The sequence below is a fragment of the Scomber scombrus genome, chromosome 15 (genome assembly GCF_963691925.1).
Source record: "Scomber scombrus chromosome 15, fScoSco1.1, whole genome shotgun sequence".
Lineage (NCBI taxonomy): Eukaryota > Metazoa > Chordata > Actinopteri > Scombriformes > Scombridae > Scomber > Scomber scombrus.
This window is the reverse complement of record NC_084984.1, coordinates 28,023,207-28,048,157: the sequence shown is the minus strand read 5'-3', so window position 1 is coordinate 28,048,157 and position 24,951 is coordinate 28,023,207. Positions and strand designations below refer to the sequence as shown.

General features: G+C 38.9%; 1 protein-coding gene across 2 annotated transcripts in view; it reads left to right on the top strand.

The window, feature by feature from the left end:
- The window catches only part of LOC133995353 (ras-specific guanine nucleotide-releasing factor RalGPS1-like), a 139,277-nt gene that overhangs the window by 26,430 nt on the left and 87,896 nt on the right, over positions 1-24,951 (top strand). For both annotated transcript variants that reach the window (XM_062434713.1, XM_062434712.1), the window contains exons 3-8: positions 562-666; positions 5,726-5,776; positions 11,852-11,935; positions 13,334-13,423; positions 15,302-15,394; positions 21,436-21,562. In XM_062434713.1, the coding sequence (XP_062290697.1) occupies positions 562-666; positions 5,726-5,776; positions 11,852-11,935; positions 13,334-13,423; positions 15,302-15,394; positions 21,436-21,562 (550 nt within the window). The remainder of the gene's footprint in view (positions 1-561; positions 667-5,725; positions 5,777-11,851; positions 11,936-13,333; positions 13,424-15,301; positions 15,395-21,435; positions 21,563-24,951) is intronic.

The window sequence follows — 24,951 nt, the reverse complement described above, 5'->3', positions numbered from 1 at the left end:
CTCTTTGACAGAGGTTAGTCAGGTGTCAGTCAGCAGGAATATTTGCCTTCGCTGTCTGGATCTGAAGATAGTGATGAGTGATTAAAAGGCTGTACTTTCACCATGAATTGTTCTATGGATCGCCCACTTTTGTGTTTAATACTGAGACAGTCAGCATGGAGCAGACTATAATACTGTGAATAGAGGGAGACTCGTATTAGAAGAGGGTGTAGTAATACAGGAGTGTGATTCTTTGAGGAGCAGGAAGGTGGCAACCAATCAAGAAAGTCAATAGGTGTGTAGAGGAAATTTGTGAATGGACTCTTGATGATGTGTTGTAGGTGTGCAGTGAATGATTTGGTACAGTTTTCATAAAGTGCATAAAGAGAATTTATGAAGCTGACTCATGACATTTTGCAAACTCCATTCAGAACTCGGCAAAAGCAATAAACACTGTGACGATAAATGTGTCAGAAGCTGTTAAAAGCTGCATAGAGCAGTGTCCAGATTGTTAAACTGCACTGTTGAATGGCTGTCAGTTTGATGGGCTAATATGTGTGTGTGTGTGTGTGTGTTTGTCAGGCCAGCAGCAGCTCAGATTCTCTGGATGGACCTTGCGTGGACTACGCCAAGAGCTACGATGCCGTCGTATTCGATGTGCTGAAGGTGACGCCTGAGGAGTTTGCCGTGAGTATTATTCACATGTCACTAAGTGTTAGTTCTGTGTACAACATGAATCACATCTAAAGATACAGCGCACTGTTACACATCTTGTACATATTAATGAGAGTCAGCTGGAGGAGTTTGATGTTTGCTCTGAACTAATTTAAAAAGGGTGCTGCTTACAGCTGTTAGCATCTGCTCTTCAGTTGTCCACCAATCAGTATTTGGTCTATTAACATTGAATCAACGGACTAATGAGACTTCTGTGTGTGTTTGTCAATGTGTACAAGACTTTCTCAACACTGCTGCTCTTCTGAAAATTTAGCCTCCTTGATCTCATAGTTGAGTTTTTATAGCTGAATTTACTGTCTGCTTCAGTCAGCCCAGTTTCCAGCAGCAGCAGACAGCTGTTTCATCAAAGTGTAGCACAAAGTTATAAAGAGCTGGATGAATGGAATCTATATCAGAAGGTGTGGTTATTAAGAAAGAATCCATTCACTTCATGATGACAAAACCTTAATAAATGAAGAAACAACAGTCATATAGTGGCCACAGACCTGCAGTCAGAGGCAGTATGATGATTTTAAGCAGTTGATTTCAATCAATCAACTTTATTTATATAGCGCCAAATCACAGCAAAAGTCATCTCAAGACTCTTTACACATAGAGCAGATCTAGACTGAACTCTTTAAATTAATGAAGGCCAAAATAACCCTGATTTGTGCAGTGATGATATAAATAAATGATTAAACTGTTTTATACCATCAGACGCTATTCCAGAACGTCATTTTCTTTCTTTTTTTGTAATTAACATTTTTTTACTTTCATTATTTCAACAATAATGAAAGTCATCACCATCCACACTGATCCCTTTCTGGTTATCAACATCTACCATTGTGCTCCTTCATGTACAGCTATTACAGCTACGCTAACTGCATCAATGTAGACAAAACATAAAATAACTATTAAAAAACATAGACACAGAAAATGACTCCAGACAAGGTCAGTACAACAGCTAAATAAAGTAAATACTACATAAGTAGATAATTGGTTAACAAATAATAAAAAAGCAATAATAGCAAAATAAAATACAAAAAAAAAAGGGTAAGAAGAAGCACTGTCTTTTATTTATCCACAATGACTGAAAACTTGCATCTCTCCACTATATGACCCTTTTCAGGAGCCCTTTAAAAATTGTAAGTATTTGCCCCACTCTGCTTCATATAGATAGAAATGTTTACTTACTAAAATTATAACACCCTTGCTTTTGCTAGAGCCTATGCCGTAAAAAACATGTCCAACCCATCCTACACAGACCTTCTCAGACTCCTCTTTTGACATGTGTGTTTCTTGGAGAAACACCACATCATAGTTTGTTCTTGAGCATGGTCATGACCTTTTTCCTCTTGACGAGGTTCCCCAGCCCATTTACGTTCCAAGTGGAGAGACGCATTAAACCTAGTTGTGAAGACATGCCTGCCTACACATTAATAATACACAACCATTTATCAAAAGCAGTACCGTTACACAGTGGTGGTGGTGGTAACTAAACACACACATCCCCATAAAACTATCAAAACAAAGAGTGTGCAACTGAACCGGAACTTTGCACATTCGAACCCCCACAGAAGTCTCTCCAACGGAGGTCCGACGGTCCGTGTCAGGTCCGCGAGGCTCCACTCGTCGTGATTCCTCATGCACTGCTATCCTGAAAAAAGAGTCTACACCAGTGTCTTTAATATAGCTTTTAGGTGCATCACTGCATAGCGTCTATGAAAGCCATGGGTCTCCGGGGATAATCAAAAGCCTTCTCACCCTCGTCGGTCTCGATTCTCAGCTTAGCCGGGAACAGCTTTCTGAAGTTCACCCCACGTTCATGCAGTTTTTTCTTGCACTCCTTGAATTTGTCGCGCTTCATCTGGGTGGCTCTGGAGTAGTTGGGGAAAAGCATAACAGTAGTGTTTCCCCAGCTCAGCTTGCCTTTGTTTCTCGCTGCTCGCAACACCGCATCCCGGTCCGACGATCTCAAAAACCTGGCAAATATTGGTCTGGGTCTGTCTCCCCTTTATGTTCAGCAAATTTGGCAACAGCTCCTCCAAAAAAGTCTCCTCTCTCTTTGCCCTCCAGTAAGCCGACGAGGCGAACATTGTTGCGTCTCGAGCGATTCTCCAGCGGGGGTTGTAGCCAAATCAGTGGTCTGGCACGGACCAGTGGTCCCTACCACTAGAGGCGCTAAAGATACTGGTCATGACCAGTGGTCCGTGGTCCGGACCAGCTCCTCAGTGGTCTGTCCTGTGTCTGCACTGTGGTAGGGACCACTGCCCGTGCCACGGAGCAGCTAGTCCAGACCACGGAGCAGCTGGTCCGGACCACGGACCACTGGTCATGACCAGTATCTTTAGCGCCTCTAGTGGTAGGGACCACTGCCCGTGCCACGCAGCAGCTAGTCCAGACCACGGAGCAGCTGGTCTGGACCACGGACCACTGGTCATGACCAGTATCTTTAGCGCCCCTAGTGGTAGGGACCACTGGTCCATGCCAGACAACTGATTTGGCTACAACCCCCTCTCCGATTTTCCATGTCTTCTAATTTGTCCCATATCTGTCCGACATCTGTCTTGCTAGCTGGCAGGTTAGCTTGCCACCCCTGCTAGGTCATTTCCAAGTACTCCACTCGCTTCTCCACGTCGTCCATTCTTGTAATTAGGGATGAGAGTTTAGTCTCTACCGACGCAGTGGTGCGACGTATTTCTGCCAGCCCTCCCAGATCTTCAGAAATGTTTGTTAGTGTCGAGTAAATGTTACTGATATCTTGAGCTATGTCGTTAGCTTATTGCTGCTCGGCCTCGTTAGCTCCATCTTGATCTTGCATCATAGCGCCGGCCCCCTGCGATCTTAGAAGTCTTTTAATATTTCCACTGGCCGAAGACTTGGACATTTTCAACATTTTTGCACCCCCTTTAGTTACAAACAAGTAGACTGGAAGATAATATCTCTGGTGTAGATGTTTTAAAGGATAAAGGTGCAATGCAGTGCAGAGCTCCCCACTCCGTGGCTTCTTCTCGCATCGCGTCACGTGACTCCAGAACGTCATTTTCAGGTGGTTTAATGAAGGTAAACCACATTAAATGTTATTTTTAATGCAGATTTAAACACATGTACTGAACAGACAGTGTTTAATTTAAATCGTTTTGTTAACATTTTAGAATACATTTAAGCAGTATTTTATTATTGCTGCACATTTACTGCAAATATTAAACTGTCAATTCTTTAAAAAATCAACTTTGTTCCAGAAAACCGACGTGGTTCTGAGACATCTATTCTCAGCATAACGGCCCATTTTCCACTAAAATACCAATAACTCAGTTTGTGCTTCTTCATTTTAATGAACCTCCCATCTGTGTGTTACTTTCCTCCCCCCTGTGCAACATGTGTACAGAGCTAGATGCCAGACAAAAAAAAAGACACCACACAGATGGGCAAATTTCAAGGTCATGAAAATACCAATCTCTCCGTGCTTCCATTACATAGAAAAAATAGGCAAGATGCTGTAGCCACGTCTCACACAGGCTGTGTGGCTGCTCTAAGTGAGCAAGAGCAACGATTTGTGATGCTGCAGCCTCAGATATACAGCGGCTTTTTTATCACCATCAATGGCAGTTATTACAAACTCATCATCCCCAGTTAGGACTTCTAAACCTTTGCATCATATTTTCATAATGGTGGATGTGGATCAGGAGGTAGAGCAGGTCGCCCAGTAATCTGAAGATTGGCAGTTCGATCCCTGACTCCTCCCGTCCACATGTCTGGGTGTCCTTGGGCAAGATACTGAACCCTGAATTGCTCCAGGTGTGTGTGTGTGTGTGTGTGAGATTGTGTGTGTGTGTTAGGCTGACCAAACGTCCTCTTTTCCCCGGACATGTCCACTTTTTACGTCCCGTCCGGGGTTTTTTTATTAATTGATGATAATGTCCGGTTTTCCTTCTGTGTGTGTATATGTGTGTGCCCCCTCCACCCCGGTTATCACTGTTTGGGTTAGCGTGTGTGACATAATCCCCGAGAGGCTGCCCTGTGGGCGGATCTCCAAAACTCACAACAAGAAAGCAGCAGACACCGGCGGTGCAGCTGAAGCGTTCAAGATGCCAAAGCGCAAATGCACGTTCACAGATGTACTGCAAAAAATTCCCAGTTTACCGACCCGGTCGGGACATACGGGAGGCTGAGTGCACCGTGTGCGAAGCTGGTACATATGTGTCTGTCCAATAAAGGTGCCAGGGACCTCACAGCTCATATGGACACAGAGAAACATAAAAAGCAGTACGAGGTGAGAGTAATTCAGCAAAGATGACAAAGAGTTCTTTGTGAAACCTGGAAAAACAGAGGATGCTGTAAATGCAGCGGAGGGTGCGTTGGCATTTCATACTGTGATACACCACCACAGCTACAGGTTTTTCTAATACAGAAGAGGTATTATTTAGAACATTATTTCATATTATTTATTTATTTATTTGTCCACTAAGACTTGAAAAGAGAGCTATTATTTTACAAGTTGATTTTTCTAACACAGAAGAAACATTATTTCTATCATTATTTTATTCCTGAGATTTTACATTTATTTTACATTTTTATATATATATATATATATATATATATATTACAATTGAGGCATAATAAAGAAAGTTCAGTAACCTATGAGAAGCCTATCTGAATTTCTGTCTTTGAGAGATATTATTTTGTAATATAACAAAATATTCTATCCATACATATAAACTTTAAATATATTAAAATTATAAGGAATCTTTGAGTAAACTGCGAGTATCATTTAAGTAGGCTATCTCGTGGCCGGGCTGAGTGTCCTCTTTTTTGGAAATCAAAATATGGTCACCCTAGTGTGTGTGATTGTGTGTGTGTGTGTGAGTGAATTTGCACTAGATTAGATCCTGATGAGCAGGATGGCAGTCTCTACCGTCAGTGTATGAATGTGTGTGTGAGTGATCAGAAGACTGGAAAGGTGCTATAGAAGTGCATTCCATTTGCCATATATACATGAAGGTAATGTGAATTTATTTCTTGTTATTTTCAGAGCCAAATCACCCTGATGGATGCACCAGTATTTAAAGCGATACAGCCGGAGGTAAGAGAGACATTGTGTGTTTTTTCCAGTTATATTTATAAATTCTTTCATCACATTTTCATCTGGAAGGAAAACCAAGGTTTGTCGTAGCGTCTATTGAATATTCGCAGCAGGCAAAATAAGACCTCAAGCAGAAGAGTTAGAGTAAGAGTTCTTATTGCTGACCTTTTCAAACCTTCCATGAAACATGTGTATAAGGTTGGATGTATAACAGTGTTTTCCAGTGAACCACTCAGATATCTAACCCTCACCACAGACTGATTCCAGTTACCTTTCTGTTTCTAACACTGGTAATGATGGCATTCACAGCTGCTGCCACTCAGCTGAACCCAGACTGGCCTCAGTGGTTGAACTCTCCACTGGAAACCCCACTTACCCTCTGTTAGTCAATGAAATTCCAGTCACAGCTCTGCCCTGAAAGGTTTCCTTCAGGATTTCCACATCAGGCTCTGTGTGAACTGTAGAGAGGGAAGAGAACCAGGCAGAGCTGGTAGAGACATTAAGGATAAGAATAAGATTAGAAATCAATGCAAAGTGAATCTTTCACAAGTACATGCTGTGTGGTTCGGTTGACTGGTCCAACATGGTCTTTTAGATTTTGCAGAAGACTATGATTACAGCCACATGACCTTGAACTTTTCCTCCTCCCTTGTAAGGGGGTGTGGGATGGTGGGGGTCCATCCAACTCCTTGTACAGTGTAAGAAATCTCGACAAGGAGCTACAGACCTGGACCAGGAGTGAAGTCTTGGTTCTAAAAGGGTCCGTATTCTAAGAATGAAGTAATTTGGTCTTATTCTTACAAATCAATATGAGTGAACAGCAACTACACACTTCCGACATCACACATTACCAGTACAACATGGAGAGCTTCCTGACAGGATGGATTTCATGTTCATTCTTCCTTATGTAGGAAAAGACCCAGAGGGGACCAAGTATTAACTTTTTCAGTCTAATAAAGATTTTTGGAGCTATGATCCAGTGTGTAGACCCTCTGTCCTGCATATAGGCCTGAATACATTTGGAAATGTGCACACAACTACCTCTCTGTTTATTCTTCCCAATGTACACATTAACCACCTCTACATACATATTAAAAAGTGCAATCATTCCGCCTACATCAGACCACACCAGGCCAAGAATCTTGGTGCTATATCTGACAGTGATCTAGGTCCATCTCCAAAATCAGGCATTTCCTCTCACCCTCTGACCAAGAAAGAGTGATCCATGGACTGATATTATCCAGACTGGACTACTGTAACTCACTCTACCTAGGTATCCGTCAAGCTACCATTTCCCGTTTACAACTGATCCAAAATGCTGCTTCCTGGTTATTAACAAGGTCCAAGAAACAAGACCACATCACCCCCATCTTTGCTTTTTAAAGTGCTATATTAAAAAAAATACACTTGAAGCTTATACTACGAAATTCTTGAAGTTATGTGTGCTACAGTCCTACAATTAATAATAAAAATAGAATTGACAAATTGAATGAATATATCTTCTCACTAGTTAAATATATAGCCTTTTCCGTGTGATGTAGTACAAATCTTGATTTCCCTGAAACTTAATAAGCTTAATATGATGCGTCCTGAAAAATGCTGAGGTCCTCTTTTTTTGGACACTGTAGAAAGCTGGTCGAAACCCTGCAGGAGGAAACTGAGAAAAAGAAACATGTGACTATGAAACTTCTTCAGTGCCTGTCTAACCGCCAAATGTTAACTGCACAAAACATCCTCAGTTCCAAATGAAAGAAGAATTGGAGTAAATGAGTTAAGAAACATAATACTGAGGGCTGCAAAAGCTGCCTCTTTGATGTTCCGTCTCTACATAATGACTCAATCATCGCAGTGTTGCTGTTAATCAGATGTCCTGATGAGAAACTGTGTCCAGCATAGCAACACAGGACTGGTCCTAATGAAAATAATCTTGTTTATAAAGGAATTTGGATATCTGGGGGTTTCCTGTCATCCCTCTCTAAGAGCGGGATGTTCTTTCCTTAATGCCTTTATTTACACTTGTCAAACACTGGATAAAATCCTAGAAATAATGAGAAAAGTAATATTAATTTAAATTTGTACTCAGTAAAAGGCTTAGGGAATTTCCACTGGTGGATACACAGCTTGTTAATACCTGCTGTTTTCATTCAGGTATATAACCATAATGTCTCTGAGAGAGGGCCATTGTCACACAAAAGGTCGGTACTGTCAGTGTCCCATGTCCGCACCCATTCATATGATTTAATTTTCACGGCCCTGTCTCTCATTCCAGCATTTTAATCCAGGCCTACAGGGTTCAGAATTGTTTGAAGTCCGTCTTAAAGCAACACTTGATATTCAAATGAACATTGAATCATGTTTTTCTAGCTGTAATTATTCCTCCTGTTCATACTGACCATTAGAAGATCTCTTCATCATGTACTTACAATGGAAGTGATGGAGGACTAAATCCACAGTCCTCCTTCTGTGTAAACATGTATTTAAAAGTTGATGTGAAGCTAATATGAAGCTTCAGCGTCCAAATGAGTCAAATCTTCATCTTCTATGTTTTAACGTTACAGTGTTTTTAGTACCAAAGTTCCTCTTCTTGTTACTATACTTCCACCACAGCTCAACAGGGAAACACTAAGAGGGAATTTGATGCTAAAAAGACTGTAAATGTGTCAGATACCACTTGATATGACTAACTCAGACTGATGAAGCTGAATAGAAGCTTCACATCTGCTTTTAAACTTTAAACGTTTTTATTTTGCAATTTTTCGCATGGTTGTATTGTTTGGGTCTACACACTTTGTAACAGTGGAGCCATGCAGAGAGGAGTGAGGGCATTGTTTACTCATGTGGCCAGCTGATTGCGTTTAGTAAACCAGTGGTACTGACCGGAACGATGCCTGGAATCTTGGAGGAGCTGCAGAGGTGATGCCAGGATTGCAGAGCTGGAGCTAAATGGAGAGCAAAGGAGAAGAAGAAATATAAACCTTGCGTTCCAGTGATCATCACGTTGAATGTGAGGTCCTTTGGCAATAGGATGGATGAGCTCGGTGCATTGACCCAGAGGGAATACCATGAGTGCAGAGACATGGCTGCACTCACACTTACTGGACCGCAGTGCAGCTGTGCCTGGCTTCAGGACTTTTCGGGTGGATAGGGATGTTACACGGACTGCTTAGAGGAAGGATTGCACTGTATGTGAATAAAAGGTGGAGCAATCCCAGACATGTTAATGTGAAGGAACGTCTTTGGGCCCAGACACTGAACTGCTGTGGAAATACATCCATATTACTTGCACAGGGAGTTCTCGTCCACCATTGTTATTGTTGTCCTCTATCAGCCAATGCAGACGTAATGTGCTACACCATTCACTCCACTGTTGCAAGACTTCAAACTCAGCATCCCAATGCTTTTGTAGCCATTACTTTTACTATAATATCACACTGCTTAAAACATTACCAACATTTTATCATTATGTTACCAGCCCCACTAGAGACAATAAAACACTGGAATTCTTGTTTGCTAATCGTATAGACTCATACAGTGCTGCTGCCCTTCCCTCCTTTGGCAGGTGTAATCACAACCTGGTCCTGCTGACACCAAAGTGTCTCTCTTTACCAATGGCAGCCTATATCCAAAAGGACTGTGAGGAGGTGGACTCCCCACATGGGGATGACATCTAGAGCGTGACAGACTGCATCACAGAATACATCAAATTCTGTGAAAACACCACCTTGCCTCCTGGACTGTACACTCCTTCCCTAACAACAAGCCCTGGATCACCAGTGACCTGAAAGTACTTAATAAGATTAAGGAAGCCTTCAGCTTTGGGGACAGGAAAGAACTGAGGAGTGTGCAGCACGACCCTAGGGTAAAGCTGAGGGAGTTCAAAGACTCCTGGAAGGTGGAGGCCAAATTCTGGACAGAAATGAAGGAAAACAGTCGATTCAAATTGAAAGAATGGCTAGAAAGGGCAAATCAGCTAAGGCTGTATTCAGACCAAATCAGGCAGTGCAGTGAAAATGCCAGTTCTTCCATTCATTTGAATTGTGGTAGTGTGTTTCGGCTGTGTGGTTTGGATACAGTGGCCAGAGGCCGGAAAGTTGAGGCAGAGTCAACTTTTGAAGCCTGTGATGGCCAGAGATCAGACTGATGCTGTGCTGTCTTCTTTACTTTTCACCTTGTACGCCTCACGCTTTCAATAGTACTATATATAAGGGTCATAACACTTGAAGACATTTTCTGATGCCTCTGCAGTGGTAGGGTTTATAAATAATGGGTGGGAGGAAGAGAAAAGAGCACTGGTAGATGATTTTGTGGAGTTGTTTGGAATAAATCGGCTGTTTCTGAACACAGCCAAGACCAGGAAGATGATGATCGACCTCAGAAGGATAAGGACCCTTTTTAATTCTGGGAGAGGATGTTGGTGTGGTTGAGGACTACAAGCACCGGGGCATCCGCATCAACAACAGACAAAGGGATGAGCACACTACTTCCTGAGCAGAGATCTTGTAACCCATCAGTCTGTTGTGGCCAGAGATTAGAGATAATCTTGACCACCCTCTCTACTACCTACTGGACAGACATTGGAGCAATTTCTCTAACAGACTGGTTCAGCTTTGCTATCATAAGGACTGAAATCTTTCCTGCCAAAAACAATAACTCTTTACAACACCTCACTTCAGTCTAATAGAGAACCCTCAGAACTCCCCAGCTTTATAGTTTTGGTCTCAACCAAATTCCACTCTTTTTTTGTACCTTCAAAAACTTGTTGAATTTGCACATATTTACTCTACCTCCATTGCATTTAAAAAAAATTAAGCAACTTTGTACTTTTCTAATATATAATATGTTATCCTATCTTTGTATATTTTATTATATTCATAGTATATGCTAAGATTTTTTTCTTACATTATTGTAATGAGCTATTTTATTTGATTAAATTATTGTTTATTTTTTTATAGATATATATTTCTTCCCCCCTCACTCTGTGTTTATATGCATATTGTCACAGTGTATATACTGAATTCATTTTTCTAATTTTGGTTCAATACAGCACATTTATCTATTTCTGTCTATCTAACATTTGAAGGGGATTTTTAAGATATGATAAGATACGATATTACTTTATTAGTCCCACAATGGGGAAATTTGCAATGTATGAACAGTAGGAATGACTTAATTGAGAGAAACCTCTTTCATATGGGCACGGCTGTTGTCTCAAGACACACTTGAAAAATTGCAAAACTGTCCTTATATATCCTTAAGTATCTCAACAACTATTTATTAGATTTCCTTGAAATTTGTATGTATATTCATGTTCCCCAGAGGATGAGTCCGGCTGACTTTGGTAGGGTGTCTAGCTTCACCAGCAGGTTTTTGGCTTTTATTGAAGTATCTCAGGAGCAAATGGATCGATTGCCATGTAGTTTAGTACTGATATCTGTGGAGCCCAGAATAGAAACCCTAATGACTTTCCCTGACACTTCCTCTAGTGCCACCAACAGGTCAGAGTTTTCATGTATCCAGTGACATGTGTCTCTGTAATATTATTGCATTATATATTATCGGTTCAGAATGAAATGTCCCGACTAAAATTGACCATCTGAATTAATTGTAATCACTTTGATAATCCTTTGACTTTTCATCTAGCACCATCAGCATGTCCAATACTTTGGTTAAAGCACAAATACCTGCAAAACTAATGACATTCCCATCAGCCTCAGCTGTGTGTTAATTACTAATTAGCAGACGGTAGCATATATACATGTAACTAGAGTAGTTTTTGTTTTGTTTTCAACTGTTTAAGAATGACCTTTGTTTAGCGAATGCAGTGTGTTGATACAGTATGTCTGGCAATGAGAGACACATGGCTTCTCACAGAGGGATTTGCATTTATGTTCCTTCCTGCCTGAACATGGGAGAACAGTTTAGAGGGGTAACACTGACAATATGTGATGATTTTTCATGAGCATTGTCTAACATGAGTTGACAAATGATGTTACCAGCTTCGGTCTAAAAATGTGGTGTTTGGTATTGTCATCATCAGTTTAATAGATCTCATCTGTCTTTTTTTCTGATTGGCAGGAGCTGGCCAGCTGTGGATGGAACGGGAAAGAGAAACACCGTTTGGCTCCAAATGTGGTTGCATTCACACGCAGGTTCAACCAGGTGCGTTTTAAACCATTTCTAAAGCAAATATTCCCCCATCTGATTCTAATTCTCAAAAATTACATGTAACAAATAAGAGATATATACGTTATACTTGATGTGTAACTTAAATGCTCTTAATAAAGGCAAGTGAAATCCTGCCCAGTTTCATACCAACCCATGAATCACTATTATTGTAGTTTGTTATTGAACTCTTCCTGTTTGTTCAGTAGTCTCATGATAACAGACAGTTGGAGACCTCCGCCTACCTAAGTCTGGAGAAACCTATGTTCCTTAAAATTCATTTTGTAAGGGAAATAATGCTCTTTCCCGAATCTTTGCTCCAACATGAAGGCTGCTCTAAGGTGCTTTGGATTGGTTCTGAAACACAGGTTTTTTTTGTAAATGATCTAATGTTTCCACCTAGTTTTAACAAACAAACCTCAGAGGTTTTCCCCAGTCTCCATTAGTTTAGAGACTGACTTGTAATTCTAGTTCAACAAGTATATAACTGTGTTCTAAAAGATGCTCCAGTCAGACAATATCCTCTCCCATCTGTCTTCACTTTGTGATCATAGACATTAGTTTCGGCAAAGATACAGTACATTCATTATCCTTAATATCATCAGTGATTGATTGATTACAAGATAAAAGTTCAGTAGTGGATACTATTACTGTTGAGCTCAATCTCAATTTCCCTTCTTAGTGCTAAATGGCTTCATCTATCAAATCCTAGAAAAGGACAAATGAAAAATTCCTATTCCTTTTTTTCTTCCTTTTTATATAGTTTTGTTCTTCTTTAAAGCTGCACTAATCAATATTTTCAGGTTAATGTGAAATGTCAAAGGACTTACCCGTAGAGACAAACCTGCAGAGAATTACCACCAACTTTGCAGTTCTTCTTAGCTCTACAGAACTCATTGGTGTCTTTCAGCTCATTGTTCTGGCTTTACTGCCTGCAATGTCACTGTATTGGTTTTGTCTCAACAGCTAAAGAGACAGATATTTTTCTCAGGAGTTGGTGGAGACCAAATCAGAGCTGAAAGGAAAGTGGACTTATACTCCTTAAATGGACCTGAACATGGTTCCATGGATGATGTTAAACTAGATAACTGTTTGCAAGCACATTTACTATATAACATGATAGGATGGTACATATTATCATATGATTTATGATTATGTAAATGTCACGTTTACAGCTTGCTGCACTGCCCCCAAGTGGCTAAAAATCAATGATGCAGGTTTAATGTAACGTTTACCATTACATGAATAATTATGCAAAGTCAAAATCAGATGGCAGATAATATTAATTGCAATTAATGATGCATGGGAAAGATAAACAATATGGAAATAAAATGTATCTTATACTAGGTTATTGCAGATGTTTTAAATATGTGTTTGTATATTGTTATGTTACAGGTAAGCTTCTGGCTGGTGAGAGAAATCTTAACCGCCCAGACGCTGAAAATCCGAGCTGAAATACTGGGCCATTTTGTCAAAATAGCAAAGGTGAGTTCACATTACTGATTGAAAGTATTTAAAAGTAGTTTTATGAAAAAATTGTGTACTAACTCTGTCATACATTATGAGCATTAATGGGAAAGTCATACCCAGCTGTGTGCTGACTTTCATGTGTTATATGAGAGATGTGTTCTAATGATTTATTTTGCTGCCTGAGTTGCAAGAAGTAGTGATTTTATTCATGTGAACCATTATTTATGATATACGGTTTTTGAGTATTAAGACTGGTGTTAGAACCGTTCCTCTCACTTTGGTCTTAGTGGATCCACTTTTCTAAAAGCTCAGATATGTTTTCAAAAGACAAATACATACTGTTCACCTCCATTGTTACATCCGAGATAACTCAATGTGACGTTCGTAAACTTTTCAGAGACATAAGAACATCTATCATCAGACATGGATACGTGTTCAGAAGTGGAAGCGTGCAGGAAACAGTTTAGTGTTTTAGTGTAGATTTTTATTTCATGGGTCACTGCCAGTTGCTTGGAAAGTAATCTCAACACAGAATCCAATTGAGTCTGTGAGCCTGTAACATACAGGAGCTACCCAGCTACTTTATTACAGTATATGAGGAGGAATGGAAAAAGCAGATACACTGATGGCAGAAATAAAAATGGTTCTCTTCTTGTGGTCTGATCAGGGAATAGTAGCAGTATGAGTTTCTCCCTGAGGTCAGAGTGTGGGATGGAAAGGAAAAGTGGAACCATGACATAGTGTTCTTGGCAAATTGCAAAGATATTGACTGAAGCACCCTTTATATCCTTGACTGTACCAATACACAAACTCAGAATTTGTCAGTGAAGGGAATCACTGTGAAATTAAGGATCGGTGCTCCAAGCACTGCAGATGATGGTGAAAAGTAATTGAAATCAGAGAAACGCTGGAGATTCTGACATAAGCAAAGAAATAAGAGATCATTTCATCATGCACGGTACTGTATACCTGTAGACTACATATAAGCAAAGTGATGAAGGACTTTGAGGTGTGTCAGCTGAAAAAGCTGATGTGGAAATGTCAGATTTTTAACTGAATTTGACAGATTTTCCTGTTATTTACAGATAATGGGGGCCGAAGACACACAGTCCTCTCTGACAAGTGTTACGCCACCATTAGATGTGTTGTTTTAGCAATGCTATAATGACATATATAATAATTTATCAGTCTCTTTATTCGAATACAACCAAAAAATACAGGAAATGTGTATGCTGTATTAAAAAAACAGAAAGAAAACAGCTTCTATTGGCTAAAGTGTGTAAGTATTCAGACCTCCCCTTAAACTGGAGCAATAGCAGGAACCTGGCTCTCTTAAACCTAAATGGAATGGAACCTTAATTAATAATAATAATTAATAATGAATGTTACATTTGATGTATTCCTGTATTCTCTGAAATGATAAACTTCACTGGGAGTTTAATTTGTATATATTAAATGTGAATAAAGAAAATTGAATAAATATACATAACATGCTGCCTGTATATATTTTTTTAAAATACCGGCACATATCAAATGCAATAAAGATCGATACTGATATATCGGTGATAGGCCAATATAGGCAGATAATATTGGTTGACTGATATATTGGTCTGGCTCTAGAACCTAGTGTACATATTCTCCTACATAGCTCATTGGTTACAGAATGAGAGAGAGAGAGATGCAACAGAGGTCCCTGGTTGGATTGGTTGTGGGTCATGGTCAGAGTGTTAACACCTAAGCCATCTGTAGCTCTTTAAAAAAAAAAAAAAAAAAAGATATTTATGTTTTTTTTTTATTAAAGTCAGTGCCAGTACCAATATACTAGTGAAGTTACTTGTTAAACCTACTGTAATACATGCCTCCTGTTCATTAAACATCTGCCTTTGTTTTCAGAAACTGTTGGAGTTGAACAACCTTCACTCTCTGGTGTCTGTGGTGTCCGCTCTGCAGAGTGCTCCCATCTTCAGACTCAGCAAAACCTGGGCGGTAAGACATCAGCTTAATGCAGGTTTTGAAGTCAAAATACTAGGGGTGTGACGAGATCTCACGAGACGAAACGCGACGATTTTTCTCAACAAAGTGAATTTTGTCTCACGAAGCTATAATTAAGGGGCGCACCAAAAAAAAAAAAAAGACGACTGGTTTTCTATCGATCACTCGCACGTCATGTCTTCTCTTTATAATGTCACATGTGGATCATTAACCTTGGTGCAGCTTCTACCTGCTGAGAAGATCTCAGTCAGCAGTAGGAGATGAGGAGAGGAGCAGGTTAACCTCAGGTCTCTACACTGAGAGACTGAAGTAGGAGGAGCAGGGAATCTAGCAGCTATGGAAGCCTAATGATGCAAAAAGTCAAATGAGTCACACTACAAATTATAACTTATGTATTTATGTGATACAGGATTTGTGCAATTTACTTTTATTTCTGTTTTTTTATTAGCAAAATGTTATAATTTGTGATAATTGGATTCTTTATTTAACTTATATTTATATATTAGAATTGTTTCTACTCTTTATAATTTACTTTTTAGTATTTGTGATTGTATCTAACTTTTGTATTTATGGTTGTTATTTCCATAAATACCAAAATGATCCATCTATAAAATATCTATATGGGGAAACCTTTTACAGTGCTGCATACTGCATATGATAATTATATATTTAGAAAGTAGAAAAAAGTGATTCATTACAAGATGATTAGTTCAAACATTTCAATTCAATTTCCATTTTGTGAATTTTAAATAAAAGAACAGTCATGTATTTCCTCATTGTAGTATAATATAAATATAGTTCAAATCTCGTCTCGTCTCGATCTCGTGAGCTGAGTGTATCGTCACACTCCTACAAAATACATAAGTGCTGGTAACAGCAATTACATTTAAAATGTCTATAGTGACAAAAAAGAGATATTGCTGATGTTCACAACATAAGAAGTGGAAAGTAAATCGGCATATCTGTGTAACATTATTACACACACATAGCATCAGCTACTATTGGCAGGCAAGAGCATAAACAGATGAGCCGACTTGCATCACACAGTGCTATGCTGAGCTATCAGAGGACACACTGTGCCAGTAAAGTGTACCAGTACCAGATACAGACTAGCTTCCAGGGCTGAATTTATGTACTGTTGAGGCTTATGCATGAAATATTCATCAATGGCTCAATAAAAATAAAATGATAACAGTATATGAGGACTTATTTACTGATCTATATATTTATCAATTCCATGTTTTGTGGGGTAAATCAGGCATGCCCAAAGTATTGTATAAACGGCTGTGTGCCTGCTGGTTTTTGTTCCAACCAATCAAGAGCACACATGATTTGACCAATCAGTTCAGTTCAGAGCTTTATTGTCCCTCGAGGGGAAACTTGGTTTGCAGTGACAGCACAAAAAACAACCAACACAACAACCACAATAAATAAATAAACAGTGACATACTGTAACAAACATCATCTCAGCATACAGCACAACCAAACTTGATAAGAACCATCACAATCGGAATCAGCTGTCTGAAGACTGAGATCAGTTGTTTAAATGAGTCCAGTCTGGTGTGCTCCTGCTGGGTTGGAATGAAAACCTGCAGCCACATGAACCTTTATGGAACAGTGTGGACATCCCCGATGTAAATGGTATATTTGCTAACTTGTGCTTATCTATCTGATGCCCAGCAGCTGATTGTTTCTCCACCTGTGTCAGTGTTTTGTGATAACTTACAATAAAACTGGTGTACAGTAGTGATGTGTCAACAAAAGTAGGGACTAAAGTGTGTTTTGATCAGTGCTGGGGGACATTACTGCTCTTGCCTGCTTGCAACACATAACACACACACACACAAATACAGTGTTGCAAGCAGAGAGGACAAGACCACAATGTCTTAATAAGTTTCAACATTCAAAACTACTTGAACCTGAATTGACTCTGCAGCTGTATGTCCAAAAACAACTGGAAATAACCTGGAGGCTGTTTGGATCTGATGTGCCACACCCTACCTGACTTTTCACTGAAAGATCTGTTTTTTTAATTATTTCTTCAGTTTGAAACTTTCCAGACATGAGAAAGTTTGTATATAATATTAGAATTATTATAGGTTTGTCTTTGCTCTTTTAGACCTCAGTGTTCAGTTTATTCTAACATTCTGCTGGACAGATCAGAGAAGTGGACTGCAGGTTTTTAAGGTGGATCAGAATGGACGATCATCCCCTCAGAGAAGATAAAATAAAAAATGCGGCGCTTTGCTGTTCGCTTCAAATGATTTTTTCACTACCACAAACAGATGCCAATGTGTATGTTTACGAGTAATAAAAGTGTGGCCGGCTTGTGCCTTTTTTTTCCAAACAGGGTGTTTGAATGATTAGTTCCACATCACCGACAGCTGTTTGTGAGCAGCGAGCCATCGTAAGCCATCTCTCCTCTTTCCAGGCTATTAAAGTGCAAACTGTTTGGTCCTGGTTTTAATATTTGAACATGATTTCTGATTTTACGGCGCTGGATATGAGACCATGAAAAACGGATGCATCAGTGCCAAGACACATGGAGAAATACTCTGTATGTTAAGCAGGGAGGGTGTCTAAAGTCGATATGATTTTATAAACCAGTACACAGAGGAGGTTACTGTATCAGCAAAGCTTTTAAAAAACATTGATATTATATTACAGATGTAGTGAGCAGAAAGAGGTTGTATTTGCAGGGTTGCCAACTTAAATCAGCTACGTGGAAACTATTTGAATACGTGGTTTTCTGAGTGGAGAAGCAGCCGAGCATCTTGTAGCGTTTGTACTGTCTGTTGGAGCACAATTACAAATCTGAATCCAATATCAAATCCATTATCAGATCTACTTAAGTTCAGTGTTTCACCTTTTTAAATAACTAAAGAACCAAAACTCAAAGAGAGAGAGAGAGAGGGAGTAGAAGGAGAGAGAAGACAGAGGCACAGTGACAAACAATTAACATTGAAAATAATAGTGTTGGTGACAGGAATCCGACATCGGAACATCCACTGGGTCCAGGACCAGCGTTGTTATAGTTTTAGTTAGTTTAACAAGCAATTACAGTGGTATTAGTTTAGCTTTTAGTTTGAAGAATTGACTAGTTTTAGTTTAGTTTTTATTTAGTTTTAGTCTTAGTTTTAGTTTTCCAGGTGTTAGAAGAAGTCAAACTGAACAGGACAGTAAAAAGGGAGAAAACGAAACGACAACAAAAACTTCGCTGATTTTATCTGCAATTCAGTTTAGTTTTAGTTTGTTTTGCGTTGTTCATTTTAGTTTTTATTTAGTTTTTTTTTTTTTTTTTTAAACTGCCATTTTTATTTTTATTTCAGTTAACTAAATTATTTTTTCACTTCTAGTTTTAGTTAACTATAATAACCCTGTCCTGTGAGATGAGAGAGCACAGAGGACTGTGGGGAAGAAGTTTAAGTTAGTGAATGCATTAATAGTACATGAATGTAAATGGATGTAGATGAATAGAGAGAGGGAGGAGGAGAGAGGAGCTCAGTGCATCATGGTAGGACCCCCAGCAGTCTACAAGGCAGGCCTGGCTGGCCTTTACTATGAGCATCATCAAAAAGGAACATTTTGGAAAACATTTGACTGATTTTCCAAAATTCAGTCCATGCTTGGGGACCTGAAGCATCAGCCAGTCATGTGTGAGTTTTATACGTTCCAAGAGCTCCAAGGGCTTTAAAGAGAAATGAATACCAATGCTTATTAAGACATTCTGCTAGAGAAGACCAACCCAGTTTGTCATACAATACACAATGATGTTTACCATAATTATCGCCAGTAATAAATCTGTGTGGGATGATAGATCGGAGAGGTCGAGTCGAGAGGATTCAGAGCAGTCGGAGCAGCATTTCTATGAATGACATCACCATGATCCAACACTGGCAAAAAAAACCCTCTTTCTACTGATCATAGGGAAGCTCGTTCTGTTTCTGAGTTTACTGACAAGATTGTCTATATGATGTTTGAATGTACATTTCTCATCAAGCCAGAGGCCAAGGTAACTCTATCAGTGTATAGAGGATATATATGCACATTACTTCTATCTTGACATGAGCAAGATTAAGTGGATTAGAGTTTCTAAATGTCGGTTTCCATTATTTTTCAATGAATTGCCCAGCCCTACTTCTATCTATATCTGTGGCTCTGGTAAACAGCATGAATGTCATTTTAACAGCAAATGAAGCACTAGTTAAAGATGTTTTAGAGCTTCTTATAGAGAATTAAAAGAGTTGTTTAAGTATGTATTTGACACATTGTAATAACAGCTGTAGTCTACTGACTTCTACACTGGTAAAAATAACTGTTGTATACATTAGTTTTTTTCTCATATCACTATCTTTTTGAGTTGCTGTAGCAATGAATTTTCCCCACTGTGGGATCAATAAAGTTTTATCTTATCTTATCTGTAAAATGTCGGAAAGAGGTGAAAATAGCCATCAGCATTTGTCAGTGCCCAAGGTGACGTCTTCACAGTTTGTTTTGTGCTGACAGTTCAAAAACCCCCAAATGTAATACTTTCAAAACAAAGCAAAGTTGCAAATCCTCACTTTTTACCAATGTTTGATATTTTTGCTTTTAAAAATGATAAACTATTCATTATCAAAAGAACTGCTGAATAGTTCTATATCAATTAATAAGTCTGAAGTCTAATTCCTGCTGAAACTGATGTGCTGCAAATTGAAATCAGTTAGATTGCTTCACTTAAAACTCGTCACACTCTTTCTGTGGTTGAAATATGAAAACAAAAAATAGTGGTGGTTCTTTCTTAATTCAAATGATCTTTAGCTCAGCACACCTTAAGCATTATACAGCTAAAACTTTCAATTTGAAAGTTATCGTTATATATATCATTTTTGGCTAGTTATTCACGTCTTCACCCTTACTTACTGTTCAGGGTCACATTTGGCCCATTTCTTACCTTTGAGAGCTGTAAAAACACTGTATACACATTTCTGTTAGCCAGACTTTTCCTAATGTGACAAAAATTGGAAATAAAATGCATCATTTAAAAAAAAATGTGTGTAGCCAATACACATTTTTATACATGCAAATGTATAAAAATGTTTGATCTATGTTTATTAAACAAATTCCAAAATCAGCATTCAGACATGTTGTTGTAGTAATCATCAGTTAAATGTTAATAAGCTACAGTTGATATAATCTTACCCCTTAACCAGCAAACTAGATGAGCAGCAGCAGCTAAAAATGAGGAGAAGCTGCTACATGAATGTTTTCTTCAGTGCTTTATTAAAACAGAGCCTGGAGAGATGAATAGAATCAAAGCAACCATCATAGCAGTAGTTGTTTTACTTAACCCGATAGTACATGTTTTTACAGTTCTCTCTAAAGAGTGTTTTTTTCTTCTTTTGGTGAAAACTTGGCTGAAAATATGACACAATAACATATGGTCCCCTGTGTAAAGACATCATGTTTTCCTTCTTCTTTTTTTTTTTTTTTTTTTTACTGTATTTTGTTGATATGTGTTTCAGATTGTGGGACACTGAAAGTTGGTATCATAAAAGTTTGTTGGGTTTTTTGTTTGTTTTTTTTGGACACACGTCTGATTCATATTCCAGCAACTTTTCAGGTTTTTTGTTTTGTTTTGTTTTGTTTTGTTTTTCGTATGTCTGGAAACGGATAACACTCAAGTCATTTACTCTGCGCCTCAACAAAAGCATTGGGTCACATATTGGCAAGAAAGAAAACTCGACTTTGCCAAATTTGTCTGAATCGCTCAGGATGATACACTGCAAGCCTCGGCTAACTCACTTTAAATGAACTGCTGCCTTCTGCAGTAATAACCATAACCATCAAGATATGTTAGAAAGAACTGTTGTGTATATTCCATTATTAATAAACGTCTAGCTCCAGCAGTCTGTGATGTTTCACATTGTAGTTAGTGGTTTTGGAACACTGTTATTTGATTCATATCACTGATGTACAGTAATATGAATGTGTTTTATAAGGCTCTGAATAAGAAGGAGAAACCTAACATGATATATTTCTCTCTGTTCCTGTAGTTGATCAGTCGGAAAGACAAGGCCACATTTGAGAAGTTAAACTATCTGACAACCAAGGAAGAGAACTACACCCGCATGAGAGAATACATCCGCTCCCTGAAGATGGTGCCCTGCATTCCTTACCTTGGTAAGTTTATCATCGTTATTTCTGCCTGCTTGAAATTGATGCTTCCAGTCCTACTGCTGGGTTTCCAGGACTAGCAACACTACATTACACCACTACACTGCTGTACGTCGTACAATGTCTATATATAGTACATTTGTTTTTCTTTTTCTTTTTTTTTACCTCAGCTGGTGTAGAATATAGAATACCATCGGTGCAACCTCAGATTTGTTTTAGTCGCACCGTTGAGAAATTAGGTCGAATTGACCAAATTGGTCTCACTTTAGAGCCCTGAGTATAGGATAGATTTATTGTTTTTCCAACCAAATTCCTGTCTCATACAGCCAAGAGCTGAAAATAAATAAAATAAAATTGAATAAAAGTCCATATCAGCATGATGGAAAGCACGAGTTAAAACTTATCAAATATTTTCAGTATAACACATAATTCTTACCTGGTCGACTGTCAGTCTCCCGTTGTTTGCAAAGAGATTAAAAAGTGTTCAAATCGTGAACGCAGGAGGAGATATGGACGTCAGTATGAATGATCGATCAGGGAGACATCAGTTACATATCAAAGTGCCTGGTTGTCACAGTGAATTTCCACATCAAGTCTGAAGGAAGAGTTGAACCATTTTGTTATTCATCAATTGTTTTTACTTAAGCACTGTCTCTATGGCAACAGTTATAAAGCCAGGTTGGCTCGACCGGAAAGAAGACATCTGTGTGTCCCTCACTGTCTGCTGGTCTAAGGAGCATTTCATACATATGAGCACGGGCGTCGAAGTGGGAGGAGAAATTGGAATGGTGTACCAGGGCCCCAAGCACAGGGGGGCCCTGGGCTTTTGTTCAAATACATCAGTTATAAAAAAACGACGTCATAAATATTAAAATAAAATCAAAGTTGCTATGAAAGTTCAATAATAAGGTTGCTTTAATCAAATTAAGACTGTCTGAGACTACCTGCACCCCCTTGCAATAATGCAAAATGGTTCATTCCGCCTGGTAGGACTCGCTAACGGTTGTTAACTTGGGGGGGGGGGCGTGTCAGGTGTGGTGTGAGAGTGTGTGAACTGCTTGAGACTTATAACAGTTATTATAAAATGCTATTTGTAACTATTGCAGCAGCCTACTCATTTTAAAACATGCTTAGCAGTTATTATTGATGATATTCAATAATAACTGCTAATGTCCATTACCCGTTAGCAAATCTAAATCTTAGCTTTTCAATCAAAAGTCCCTTTCAGAAGCAGTGGCAGAAAGTGGATCAGCTACTCCGTTCTCCTCTACTTCAGACTTGAGTGGAGGTCATAATGACTATTGAGTCTTGTTTTGTTTTTAGATGTAGAATTTTGTTGCTGTTTATTGTTTATTAAGGATCCAGAGTTTAACATCATCACATCACAGCAATGTTAAGCCATGTGTGGCATTATGGAAACCTGTTTACATTTCTTTTGAAAGTAAAATCTGACTGACTGGTGAGTCTTGTGTGGTTGTATATTATTATAAAGTAGCCTTAGCAATTTTTCGAAGTAACCTAGGAAGTAAATTATAACAGGTGTGTTATAGTCTACTTTGGGGGTCATTAATAGGCCTTGTGATCTCCAATACTGTGAGCTCAAACTGAAAACAACACAATTCACAAACCACAGTAAAACATCTTAAGGGTAGAGTACAGTGTGTGTGTTTGGGGGGCGGTGGGGGTCGGTCTAGGGTGGGGTGGGGGACCCTTCAAAAGGCTTTTGTATGGGGGCCCAGAATTTGGTCCTACACCCCTGCATATGAGGTATATGAGAATAAGAGTATTTTACATATGTCACATATATGAAAATTCCTCCATAATCAGGTACCTCTATAAACTTTACTTGAATGGTAATCCTATAATGATATCCTATAAAATCCTATAAAAGTGTTTTCAAGCACTGAATGTGGACATATTTAGTTCATCTAACAGGCTGGTAGAGAACGTTCCGTAGTTAAGTAGCCAGAACAGTAACAGCACATTCACTTTTTCAATTAAAGTTGGAAGTGGGGACCTTGGTCAGACATCCTCAATGATTCCAGAGGTCCCTTACAGAACTCTACAGTGTCAGATGACAAGAATCGTATTAAGTACTTCAAATTGATTCATAACTGGTTTTGATTGAAAGTAAGCAGTTGGTTCACTATATGACCTGTACCTAAACTCAGTTATCCCTCTTGCTTCCACATGTAGTACTGTTGAAAGCACTGAGAAGTACAGTCTACAATAGTCTATATGTGAAAGATATTAGGCTGATAGTATGGCTGCATTACAATCTATGGCATGTCATTCTGTTTGCATTGTAACTGAAACTAAAAGTTGTATTTATATTACTATTTTATTCATAAGAGAGAACAATAGAAACTCTTTTCAGATACACTGCTGTCAGTAGACGTTATCTTTAGTGCTTTTATAACTTGAATAAGATGTCTTTATAATAATACCATAATAGTTAGGGTGTACTGTAGAAATGTAGGTTGTGGCTGATGTTACAGCTTTATGCAAATATAGTTTAAACTGAATTGATTGGATGTATGGAAATAAGTTCTGCGAAGACAGAAGTTGCCATCATTATATTGTACCAAAAAACATCAAATATAAGTTCCTCCTTTTTGGTGTCAGATTTGAGTGATTTTCAGAGCAGTAATTTCTCTAATTCCTCCCTCTGGCTAACTGGGCATTACAATTACCATGTCACTTCTGTGCCATTGGTGTCCATCAGTCAATAACTCACAGTCCAGTGAAATATCTTTACAGGAAAAGCTGATGCAGGTCTGATAAAACAGGCTGGCTCGTACGCCCATAGATCCAAGCATCTCACAAAAGCTGTGCTTGTAAGACAGCATTTTCAACAGTGAGATTCGTTCCAGTCTAATTGCTGACACAAATACTGTCCTGGTTGTACATAAAGGAGTAGCAGGGACAGATCTTTGCACATTAGGACTATCCTGATTGGATGGGGACATTGCTGTGGCTCAGGAGGTAGAGCGGGTCATCCACTAATCGGAAGATCTGCGTTTTGGTCCCTGGCTCCTCCAGTCCGCATGCAGATGTGTCCTTGGGCAAGATACTGAACCCCAAATTTCTTCTGATGGCTGTGCCAACGGTGTGTGAATGTTAGTTTCCCACTGATGAGCAGGTTGGCACCCTGCGTGGTAGCCTCTGCCAGACCAGAAACGCATTATATAAGTACAGTCTATCATTTACCATTTACTCACTCAGGTACATGCCATCTCCTGTTACTCTGAAACTACATCTTCTCAGACAGAATGTACTTCAATAAAATTTGTCTGAACACACTTGGACACAAGTGTGTTTTATTTTACACAGCAGGTTGAAATTTAAGAACGGATCAGTCACTCTTGGGCTTTTGGGTTTGTTACTGGTTCCAA